Raw genomic sequence first — 12,281 nt, forward strand, 5'->3', positions numbered from 1 at the left:
GGTTTGTTTACTGATTCAAACCTACCAATTGAGTGAGCGTAAGACAGATTTCATACTTTTTTCTTGTGAATCTCTTTACCATGTGATACCTAGAAGATTGCAGGAATCTATCCCAGGTAGCAATACTTAGATTGCATGGAAGGATCTCAGCAAAAGGTTTGCATTTGTTGGTCAGAAGCTAAGTAGATATTCCACAAATGAGTGCTGTGTTCACTGAGACTTGTTTAGATTCCGTTCTCTTCTTGTCCCCCCAGATTAAAGTTGCAGTATCAGCAGACAGAGATTGCATTCGTGCCTATCAACCCCAAATTTCATCTACAAATTACAACACCTTAACACTCAATGTGAAAACTGCTGAACCAGATAACCTCCTTTTCTACTTGGGTAGCAATGGAAAGGTAAGTTTCTGGTGTACATTTACTGAAGGTGATGGTAGCCAAAAGTTTTAAATTACTTTTAAAAGTTTTAAATATGCCTTTTCTTTGTGGGTTCTCTGCTTGTTTTTTTACCTTTGTTGTGGTCAGTATTGAAGGCACTTGAGACTACAGTTCACATTCAGACTCAGGTGTTTATTGTTTCTTATCAGTGCTACAGCCTCACAACTGTGAGTTTTGTAGTCTTTCATTAGTAAGGCACAAAATGGTTAACTCTCTCTTGTTACAAGGTCTTTTAAGGCTGACCTATCTAATTAAGAAATGATACGTAGATTATTTTCCCTTTTAACCTAATAACTGATCCCTTGAAGCCCTCAATGTGACTTTTCTGTTCAGTTACAAAATATCACCCAAACCCATGAAGAAGAAGGAGGAAGAATGTAAAGAACAACCTGTCTCTGCCTTAAAACCTCCATCTTGTTTCATATTTATTTCTATAATTTAAAACACCAAACTCTAAGTTTTCTGCTCTGTGATATTATACACTTCTAAGTACATACTTGTAATCTTAGTGCTATTAATCAATTTTGGAAGCTTTCTCCACAGCCTCAGGTCAAGTACAGTGTTCTCTTGTGAGTCTGTGCCTCTCAGCACAGAAAGTTTAAAATTCTCAGCATCTAGGGTCCCAACATTTCTTACTTGATTTCAAACTAAGTAACCAAGTGAGGCCCCTTGCAGACAGATGTGTTCACTAGGGGTGGAAATATTTTTGTGCCTTAGATGATTCCAGAGATTTTCAAAGGTAGACAAGAGAAGTACCAGGTGCCTTAGCCGCTGCGTCTTGGCCCTGTGCTGAAACTCCCCCTTCCTTTTCCTGTGATGTGCATTAACCACATGGAGTGTAACACCCCCTGTGATACTTACATGTAGCATGCTGGAGTTCATCAAATGATCAGCTAAACTTCTTGAAGCTGGCCCTCATGAGCATGGAGCATCCACCCACTTAGAAGAGAATGTGACAGCCACATTGCTCTCCTTCTCATTCTCTCTGCAATCCCAAAAAATGCACAGCTCTTAGTTCCTTGTGGCACACTATCATGGGATAGTACTTTTTCACAGACTAGTAAGTGTATATGTGTGTATATATATATATATATATATATATATATATATATATATATATAAATAAAGAAGACATTCAGCTACTTGCATATAACCTGAGGGAGTTTTGTCTCATTAGAAGTGAGTAAAAGGCCTGATTTTGCTGAACATCAACTCCTGTAATATGGGATTTAGTGACATGAATCTGGAAAGACTTTCTCCATGTTACTGGTGAAAATACACATTTGATACCATGAATTAGAATAGACTCTGCTGTTTTTCAGACAGACTTCCTGGCAGTGGAGATGCGACGTGGTAAGGTAGCTCTTCTTTGGGATCTGGGCTCTGGACCAACAAGAGTGGAATACCCTGATTTTCAAATCGACAACAACAAATGGCACAGAATACATGCCACCAGGTAATTAAAATGAGAAAGCCACAAGTGTTGTGCACAAAGCATCCACTGAGTTTTTCAGTGATGAGCTTTTTCATGTCCATAGAAGGAGAAGCGAATAGTATGTATGTGTTGATTAGGCCTGGTGATTTCTATGACTATTTATTAGTATTTGTATTTGGCAGGTTTGGAAAAACAGGTACACTCAGCATAGAGGAAATGAACTCCAATCAGAAGCCTTCGCCTAAATCTGGAACCTCTCTGGGGACAGCTAGCATATTGGATGTTAACAAGTCAACTCTAATGTTTATTGGAGGACTTGGAGGACAAATCAAGGTTAAATTCTGAGATCAGCATTCTGTTAATAGTTTTGAACATGTTTGAGAAATACTTTTCTGTTAGAAGTAATTGCTTGATTTGGTTACTTCATCAAGAAATGCCAGGTACTCTGAGCATAAAGCAGAGGTGCTGTAAGGCTCTTCTTGTATCCTGAAGTTAATTTCCCCTGGAAATTTTTACATAAAGTTTGAACCAGGGCAGTCTGTGTGTGCATGTGCCATGTATAAACATTATCAAATGGTTTTGTTTTCTTCTTCCATGGCAATTGTTATTCATGCTGTGAGGGGTGTGTAAGTAGGTCAAGGACGTAGTTATTTTACTCTTTTGATGTACCAATCTATCATTATTTCAATTATAATTGTCAATAGTTACACTATAACATGTTGTTCTCCTATTATGATTTATATCTAACAAAGTTGAAGTTCAGGGAAAACAACCAAGCAAAAATTTTGCTGCATAATTTTCAGAGTACTCAACGTTAATTGTATTCATGAAATATTTATTTTCTTATAGAAATCACCTGCTGTTAAGGTGACCCATTTTAAAGGGTGCCTAGGAGAGGCATCCCTGAATGGCAAATCTGTTGGTCTTTGGAACTACATAGAGAGAGAGGGCAAGTGCAATGGCTGTTTTGGAAGGTATTTTGTCTCACTCTCTTGTTTTTTTTTTTTTCAACTTGTTTAGAGTAATTTACATTTGTAATGTTATATTTTTATGTTAACTAAGCATATGGAGCTCAGACAAATTGCAGTGTTTCACTGATCATTAATTTACAGTCTTGAGCATGTTAATTTCAATGTGTCAGTGGTATTAAATAACTTCTTTGTATGGAATTTCAATTTTTGAATCGCCTTTTCAGAGAGGTTTTATTGCTGCTTTCTATTTTGTGCATGGGAAATAGGGACTACCAGTGAACCAAAATACTGAGGAATCTTTGCTTTTCAGTAATTTTCTGCCAGACAGATTTATTTTTTCCTAGGGTAAGAAACAGTGTAAAGCAGTCTTATAAAAAAATTGATAGCAAAACTGTAGCCACTGAGCTTGGTGCCTTTTGCAGACTACTATTTTACGTTGAAGGAATAAAAAAGAGTTATGCTTGTCCATATTCCCTTTGCAGAATATTTCATGCAGAAACAGCAGAGGGTGCTGCTTGATTGTATGAGATATTTTTTGCAAGTCTTGTACTGCAGGGAAAGGGGCTAATAGATCATGTATTGTAAGTGCAATTATGCAAACTATTTGGGAAATGGATGACATGTTTTAATTTAGAGGGTGTATGCTGTAACAATTACTTTTCCCTTAGGAAATCACTGGGTTTGGCTTTCATTTTTGTATATAAGGGAAGAACACTTACCTTGTGTGCATCCTTCCCCATGGCTAAATTGTGTGTTGTGAGGTTAATGAAAGTGGCCGTTGGCTGGAATCCTTCAGTTATTCATTATATCAAGATTTGAGTGTTTCCCCACACTTCATAAATTACTGCCTGGAGGCTGCACTGACTGAGCAGTACCTGAAGGGAGCCAACCAGAAAGATGGAGAGAGAGACTATTTACAGGGGCATGGAGTGACAGGACAAGGGGTAATGGATTCCAGCTGAAAGAGAGTAGGTGGAGATTAGATGCTAGGAGGAAAGTCTTTACTGTGAGGGTGGTGAGATGCTGGAAGATGTTGCCCCGAGAAGTTGTGGATGTCCCATTCCTGGAAGTGTTAAGGCCAGGTTGGATGTGCCTCTGATCAGCCTGGTCTAGTGGAAGGTGTCCCTCACGTGGCAGGGGGTGGAATGGGCTTTAAGGTCCCTCCCAACCCAAACTATTCTGTGACCTAACTTTTGTTATATTTTATGTAAAAATTACTGGGAAAAAAGCAAGTGCTCAGTTAACATTTTTATACTGGTTTTCTGCTTCTGTAGTCCACAGGATGAAGACACTTCATTCCATTTTGATGGCAGTGGATACTCGGTTGTGGAGAAGGCACTTCGCTCAACAGTGACTCAGATATTAATATCTTTCAGCACCTTTTCACCAAATGGGCTTCTTCTGTATCTTGCTTCAAATGGCACTGTAAGAAAATGGATCAGATTCCTAAACTGTCATTCAGCTTTTACATATATTAGAGCGTATTACTACTTTTGTGTAGTTCATCACCCGTGATTGGCATCATAAGCTAAAGGAATAAAGACAAGAACCCTAGAGGACAACTCATTAGAGCAAATATCCACCTAAACTAAAGGAAAAATTAGACAGTGAAAAGAATTCTTCACAATTTATGTAAATTTTAGAACAAAATTAAATTATTTTACACTAAAATTAATGATTACTTAGCTAACGGATAGAAAAGGAAACTGTAAGGACAGCAAACTGTTTTTTTCAGTTGGAGGAACCTTTTCAGAATGTAAAAATGTTTTGGAATTGAGCTTGCAGGAGGACAATATAATAATGAAAACCCATATTGAATTAAATCAATAAGATAGGAATTCAGTAAACTGAAGCAAATTAAATAAAACTCCTGCAAAAGCAATATAACCTAGACCCATCACCAGACCTGCATTGTCATGTCATGCAGTTTACTGTGCACTTAGATGGTGGTTTTCTGGTCCTGAAGGAAGGAAAAGCTTTGTTTGGATACAGGTTCTTTCAGAGTCACTGCATTATTCATTTGCTCTGTGTACTCACTGCCTGAATACATTGCACAATAATATCTGATTTAAGCTTTACAGTTCAGAGGGGGAACCTTCAATGCAATTCAGAAAGGTTTTTTTTACTCTTTGAGGACGGTCTTTGCTTCTTGCAGAAAGAACATTGTAGTGTTTGATCATTATACTGTCAAATCAAATTACTTTCAACTTCATCCAAAACCAGGAAAATGTAACTTTGTTATTTAACCATTCTTCTGCTGAGTAATCAAACCTCACAATGCATTCAAGTAAGGAAAATAACAAAACAAAAATACATCCTTGTGAGGTACTTGTAACTTAATTTTCCTAAATAAAGTGACGATGAGGATCTTGGGCCTAACAAATAGTCCAGGTAAAAGAGTTACTAAAACTTTTCCACACAGCAGGCCAAACTTCCCAGGCATGCATTCTTTAGGAAGATTTTATTTCCAAGAATGTAATCTGTTTGCTTGTAATCTGCTTTGTTTTGGTTTTTATTTTTTTTCCTTCCCCTCAGAGAGACTTCTTATCCCTTGAGCTTGTTGATGGCAAAGTGAGGGTGACTGTTGATCTCGGTTCAGGACCCCTTGCTCTTACAACAGAAAATCGCTACAACAACGGAACGTGGTATAAAATCTCATTCAATCGGAATAAGAAGCAAGGTAGGCTACAGACTGAGAAGTCCAGGTGTTTGCACATTTACAAATACAAATATCTAAGCTGCAGGGAACATCACTGCAACCAAATCTGATCACTTCCAATGCAGTGTCTTAGGAGTCACACCTATGGTACTTCTAGAAACACTACAGTGTAAATCGTGTGTTTGGTTTAACACATCTCACAAAGAGCAGGTAGTGTAGAAACTTCTGCACAAAACCATACCAACAGTCTTTAAAGACTGAAAGATTTTTGTATGAGTCTATAGATGAGGGATCATATTTTCTCTTCTGCATTTTAGTATTACTTAGTTTTGTGGGAGCCTGTGTTTTGGCAATAACAAATATGTGCTAATAGTTATAACATATTTTTCGTATGTATCTATTTTCCTGTAGACTTCTCCAGATTTGGTTTTGGCAGAGAGGAATGAATGAGATTAACAGAATAGCTGGAAGTACAGAAATTACTCATTCTAAAAATAAGAAGATTGTCCATACCTGTCCGAGTCAATGAGTACATTTTCCTTTATTACAGACGAGATTGCCAGAAGGGAAGAATGTGTATTCATGTCCTTCTCCAGGTCTTGACTCTCTTTTCTTTGCAGGAATTTTGACAGTCATGGATGCATATAACCTTAATTATAAAGAAACCAAGCAAGGAGAATCTCCTGGGGTTGCTTCAGACCTGAACCGCTCTGATAAGGACCCAATCTTCATTGGTGGGCTGCCAAGATCGAGGGCTCTGAGGTAAAGTGTCTCACTTTTGCACCTTTGCTAAGACTCTCATAAGGTGAGGGGAAAACTTTTACACACTCTTATCTCCTCTGAAATTAGAGAAAAACTGAATTCTGAAGTTTAGTTTATGGCCATGTATACTACATCTGTCCTTTGACTTCAAGCTCTGATATGTTGCTTTCCACTATTAGGTCTGATGCTCTAGTTCACATTACAAATAATTTTGTTTTCTTCCTCCAAGGGTGATTTCTACCACAGCAGCTGCCACAGCAGCACCCCCTGCTCTTTGGGGCAAGCATCCAGCACTGCTGTCTGCAGTGATGCTTCTTTGATCTCTACCTGTGTGAGCCTTGTGTTTTCCAGATGGCATTTATGGGCAAAACTACACTTAAGGATAAAAGCTGTACTTCAGAATTCCTGTAATTCAGTAACTTGGAACAGAGGAAAACCAACTGTGAACAGATCAACAGAAAACATTGCAAATACATATTTTATAGCATGTCTCTAGTTTTATGGGAGTTTTTTGTATTTCACGTCTGTACTGAACTTGCAAAGTCACATTTCTTCCACTGGCTTCACTGTGAAAGGATAAATATGGCAAGAGAAAATCTAATTAAACTTTCTGCATGCTCTTGACAATAACGTAAATTCGAGTACATTATTGGTCTCTGCACAGTTATTACAGAGTGCAGACTTGTTAATCTTAGCTGACATTCCAGCCTTTAAGGGATTATGGCAGGACAGCCTTAGATTTCTCAGCCTTAAACCGGGAACCAAATCAGGAATCCTCCAGACTTGAAAACTGAAAAACTGCATAGTAGACAGCTACAGTTACCCTTTTACACAATCCATTTTCTTTCAGCAGAGGATTCACCTTAAAATTTAGGGAAATTACCTGACCTTACAACACAGCATTACACACTTGTATGTTTTAATTTGGGCACAACATTATTTTGACTCTTTTTAATTATCTGAGAGTAAAACTTAAACTCTTTTCACTTACACCAGACTGACTGCATCCTTTAAAACAGATCTCTCTTTCTTTTCTTGTTGAAGAGAAATTAATCTTTTCTCCCAGGAGATTTCAAGTACTGCTCCTTGGAAAGAAAGCCTTATTTTGTGTTTCAGGAAAGGTCTTAATAGTAGAATGTATGTGGGATGCATCAAGAATCTGGAAATATCTCGTTCCACCTTTGACTTGCTTAGAAATTCATATGGAGTAAGAAAAGGCTGTGTATTGGAGGTAGGAGACTTTAAAGTCTTATGATCTGATCTTTATTTTAATAGAATAGTGAATAGTAGTGTTTACAGTGAGTTGAAACAGATTTATCTTTAAAAACTCTAAGATAATCTAATCTATATTTGATTTTTTTCTTACCTGACACTATGTATGGATAAATTCAGTAATTATTTCTGTTCTTTATAAAATAGCCTATTCATAGTGTGAGCATCATGAACAATGGATATATTGAGTTGGTACCTAAGTCCTTAAGTCCAGAGTCAGAACTGATGGCAACTTTTGCTACAAAGAACAGCAGTGGCATCATCCTTGCTGGACTCAGCAGGGGACTGGAAAAGCGACAACGAAGACAAGCACACTTGGCAAGTACAGAAAACAATGAAATTTTAGGGATTATTTTTGCCATTTTTATGTCGTAAAATCAAGTCAGGTTGCTATATATATTGTGTATCTGATGGACACTTGGGGCTTCTAGAATCCAAAGAGAAGATCTTAACTATTTCCTCCTCTAAGAGAAGGAGTGTGTGGGTGTATAAAAAAACCTCCTGCACTTTACCGAGAGTTAGTTTGACCAGAGAAATGTTCAGCTTTTGTGTCTGCTGTTAGAGAGCTTTGCACTCTGAGAGGTACCAATGCAATTCCTACTAGTCTTTGAGTTTCATTAAAATTTTTGCAACAGGTTTGAAGGTAAATATTTCCCATGTGTGTTCTATTTAAACACTAAATGAGTGTCTTGAAAATTGAGCTACAGTTAAAAATTAATCCTCTGATTAAATCTACAGCCCTTCTTTTCCATCATGCTGATTGATGGTCATCTTGCAGTGCATGTTAATGCTGGAGATAGAGCAAGTACTAGGAAAGTAGTTCTTCAGTCTGCTAATGGAACATACAGTGATGGACAAGAACACTCTGTCATCCTAATTCGGAATAAGAGGTACACGTGACTGCAAAGAGTACTACCTGTTTAATTACTGCATGTTGTTGTCAGTTCACTGCACTCTGAGGAATTGCTTTTGCTAGCTTATTAGGTGGGATAATCAAGGCTGTGTTTTTCTCCTGTCAATGCAGATGTTCTGATTTACATGGTAATTGTATACAGCATACAGCCACTGATAGAGGTGTAGCTAAAAGCTCTCAAAAATCTCTAGAACAGCTTGGGGCACTTGAGTACAAAGCATACTAAATAGTATTAGAGAAAAGATACGCAGCTGTCAAAATAACTTAGATATTTGTCAAAACTTTACATTTTAAAAATCATCAAAAGAAGGGCTTCCAGTTTTAAGACAGTGAAAGGATTATCAAAGTGATGGAACCTTTCTTTATTAGAAGAGGATGTTCTTGAGGCTGATAGGAATGCTTTTCATCTGAAAATTACTTTCTAAGACGTTGTTGAATGTTTTTCCTACTTTATCTTTTTCAGGATCATAACTGTACAGGTGGATGAAAGTAAACCTGCAGAATTGAGGCTTGGTTCAGCAGCAGAAAATAGCCCCATTAATATTTCCAACTTCTATGCTGGTGGCATTCCAGCAGGAGAGGGCATCTTAGGGCTAAAATTGGCTGGCTCCTTTCATGGCTGTATCAGCAACCTTATTTTTAACAAGGAGTAAGTCAGAAGGGTAACTGCCTCATTTTGGGAAACTGTGTATAGTAATTATTAAATGTAGTTTGTGATCTCTTCCATGATACTTCTGTTTGCCTGATTTTTAACATAAGATATGCATGATACTCATGATCTGGGTATTATAACATCCAGAAAATGGATATTACCAGTTATATTTCTAAATAGTATTAAAAATGTCTTTAATGTTTATGGAGATTCTGCACAAAGCACAGCTTTCTCTACTATAATTTCATCAGTGACAGACTGGTTTTCCAGAAATATTGTAGATTTATATTGTTCTATGGACTGATTATTTGGTGCTTCTCAATCTGTTTGTCACAGATGCCCCTTCTTTCCTCTTATCCTGACACTGCTGAAAGACCTTGTAAAAGACACTCCTTCTGCTTTGGAAATAAGCAGACATGCACCTCTTAAAATGTATTTTTTTAAAAAATGCAGGCTTTTATATTTTACCACTTCCATGAAATATGAGCATGTGGATATGGACAGCTGCTTTCTGTCAGAGAAGCCTAAAACAGCTGTACAGCCATCAGACATTGTGATTCAACCTGAACTTCAGGCTTTACCAGTTCCCCCGAGACCTCTCACAGACACAAAAAAAGTACGTATTGCAGCAAAGCTCTGTTGCCACCTCTTTTGTCCTTTCTTTGTGGAGAATTTTCAAATTATAGGCTGTGTATATTTGCTTCCGCTGCAGTATGGAATGGTTCAATGGATGTTGATTTGAAATTATTGTTGCCTATAGAAAAACCGATGCCTTTGCAGCAGGCTGTTGGCCATTTGGAATGGAAAAGTTGTTAGGTTTATCACTCTTCAGACAGCAACAGCAACAACAAAAGAATAAAAAAGTGGAAAAAAAAGTGGAATGATAATCTCCCAACAGAAGGACTTGACTGTATTCCTGCCAAAGGGACTTGGTGCAGATTTGCATTAGCTGTGCAGTTCTGCATTCCCATTTTCTTGGTCACACACATGCAGTCTCTGCTCTGTGTCAGAGAGGAGGCACAAACCACTTGAGAGGCACAGTGTCTGAATGCAGCTTGCATGGCACCTGTTTCCTCTCACACAGTCCCTGTTCCCAAGAGAGAAGGCAGCATTACTTCTCTCCTCCTGCAGCTGCACATCTTTATAATGAAGGGTTTCCAAAGTATCCTGAAACTGTTTTTCTGCGGCAACTGAAAGCAAGATTTTATGCATAAAACTCAGGACTATAAAAAGAAATAAGTTGTCCTTTTTAGAGCTAAAGTGTAGCTTTGGCTCATGCTCTTGTTATTCAGCTCTCCATACCCCAAATCATAAAAAAATGTGTGTCCTCATAAAATGGGAAAATATTTCTACCAAACCTATAAGATTTTCACACTGAAATTGTATTTCCAGCATTTGTTATCAAAAAGACTGTCAATTAAGACAAAAAGAGAATTGAATATGTCTCAAACTACAAACATTTCTCAGTAGAAAAGGTCAGTGCTGTCTAGAAGACATAGCTTAATCATTAGAACCAGTTCTTTTTGAGTGTGAAGATAGGTTGGAATGATTATGAGTTTAGTTAATTGATGTTTTGCTGTGTACTTTGTAGTTATCTTGTGGCTTAGTTTTGCTTCCTACAAAGCTCTATGCAGGCACATTGTCATTTAACAGTTGCTGGGCAGAACCTGACATTATCCTACTTAATAAATTCCTTTCATTAACAGGTAGTTTGTGCAAAAGATGAGCTGCCTGATCATGTTCAAGGTGCTCATCAGTTTGGACTTGCCAAAGGCAGCCACTTGACCCTGCTCTTCAATCAGTCTGCTGTCAGGAAGAAGTGAGTATATCCAGAATTACACATGCACACAGTGTTGTGTTGTATTGACCTGCAAGAAGTGCAGTGGTGGTTTTCATGATTGATCACTGCATTGCCAGCTTTGGACATGGTCCTCACTTCAGGTTTCTGTGGGCTCCTCATGGGAGAAAATGTCATATCCCACGTTAATGATCGTGAGTTTAGTAACTCATGGTCAGAATTCTGCATTTTTTTTTCTCTTACAGAAGGTAGGGTGTGACTTGAGTCTCATTCTACCTTCTGTAAGTACTTTGATTTCTTTTTTCCACATACAGAGCTCACATTTGGTCCCTACTCCTTTGCCTGATGCAGGTGACATGTCACCCTCTCCCCCCTATTTTCTGCAAGTGCACCTTCCATGTTTGAAGGTGCACTTGAAGGAGAAAAGACTACTGAGAAGAATAATTTTGTTTAGACCTAATGTGTGATAATGCCTCTGCCTTTTTTACTTGTTTGAGAGGTTCCCAACAAAATCCCCATCACACAGCCTGCAAGTCACTTGTATTTGCTTATTTCAGCTCAGGAAGTCTCTGCAGGCATTGAGAAAAGAGTGGTTTTGCCCTCTAGCCCTTCTGTTACAGCTTCTGAGCAAAGGACATTGGAGAGGATTGATGCCATGTAGTGTGAACCTAGTGTCTCCATAATAAATGGCTCATTCATCTCCTCTACCTTTTAGCCTCCCTCTGTTCCCAGTCTGCCCATAATAGCCCAGCAAGCCTGGCTAATAGTAATGGATGCCATAAAGTTATCCTGAATGGGTTCCTTTCCAGGGGCAATAAGTAAGCCTGCAGTCATAAACAGTTGAGCCTGTCCCTCTTAAAGCTCATCTCACTCTTTGACAAGCACTTTTTCTGCTTCTGACAGATACAGCACTGATTTCCATTACAAAATCCATTGTAAGTCATGCGTTCTTAAAATCAACCCAAATTCTACTTTTCTGGCCTTTGTAATAATAAATCTTCTTTCATAACAATAAATTGGTTCAGGCTGTTCTCTGTGTCCAGAAAAGCTTTTCATCACTGCAGAAGACATACCTGTAAGTAACACTGAGTTTTTATTGTCTAGACTTTCCGTCCAGCTGAATCTCAGAACCTTTGCCTCCAGTGGCCTGATTTACTACATGGCTCACCAAAACCAGGTTGATTATGCAGCCCTACAGCTTTATGGGGGACAGCTCCATTTCTCATTTGATTTAGGCAAAGGAAAAGCAGTAGCTCTTCACCCTGCTGTTGTCAGTGATGGAAAATGGCATACGGTAGGTGGTTGCCAATCTCGTGCTCCATTTTCTCTTCCCTGGAGGTACTGGTATGGATTTTGCTTGCCTTTTCTGTGTAATTTCTGTG

General features: G+C 38.2%; 1 protein-coding gene across 2 annotated transcripts in view; it reads left to right on the plus strand.

Moving 5' to 3' along the window:
• LAMA1 (laminin subunit alpha 1) overlaps nucleotides 1-12,281 on the plus strand; it is a 98,953-nt gene that overhangs the window by 80,381 nt on the left and 6,291 nt on the right. For both annotated transcript variants that reach the window (XM_064433997.1, XM_064434007.1), the window contains exons 45-58: nucleotides 255-398; nucleotides 1,760-1,893; nucleotides 2,055-2,205; nucleotides 2,722-2,846; nucleotides 4,118-4,268; nucleotides 5,379-5,523; nucleotides 6,123-6,264; nucleotides 7,381-7,495; nucleotides 7,684-7,854; nucleotides 8,275-8,426; nucleotides 8,913-9,098; nucleotides 9,555-9,717; nucleotides 10,808-10,920; nucleotides 12,004-12,193. In XM_064433997.1, coding sequence (XP_064290067.1) covers nucleotides 255-398; nucleotides 1,760-1,893; nucleotides 2,055-2,205; nucleotides 2,722-2,846; nucleotides 4,118-4,268; nucleotides 5,379-5,523; nucleotides 6,123-6,264; nucleotides 7,381-7,495; nucleotides 7,684-7,854; nucleotides 8,275-8,426; nucleotides 8,913-9,098; nucleotides 9,555-9,717; nucleotides 10,808-10,920; nucleotides 12,004-12,193 — 2,082 coding nt within the window. The remainder of the gene's footprint in view (nucleotides 1-254; nucleotides 399-1,759; nucleotides 1,894-2,054; nucleotides 2,206-2,721; nucleotides 2,847-4,117; nucleotides 4,269-5,378; nucleotides 5,524-6,122; nucleotides 6,265-7,380; nucleotides 7,496-7,683; nucleotides 7,855-8,274; nucleotides 8,427-8,912; nucleotides 9,099-9,554; nucleotides 9,718-10,807; nucleotides 10,921-12,003; nucleotides 12,194-12,281) is intronic.

Source organism: Passer domesticus, chromosome 1, assembly GCF_036417665.1.
Source record: "Passer domesticus isolate bPasDom1 chromosome 1, bPasDom1.hap1, whole genome shotgun sequence".
NCBI lineage: Eukaryota > Metazoa > Chordata > Aves > Passeriformes > Passeridae > Passer > Passer domesticus.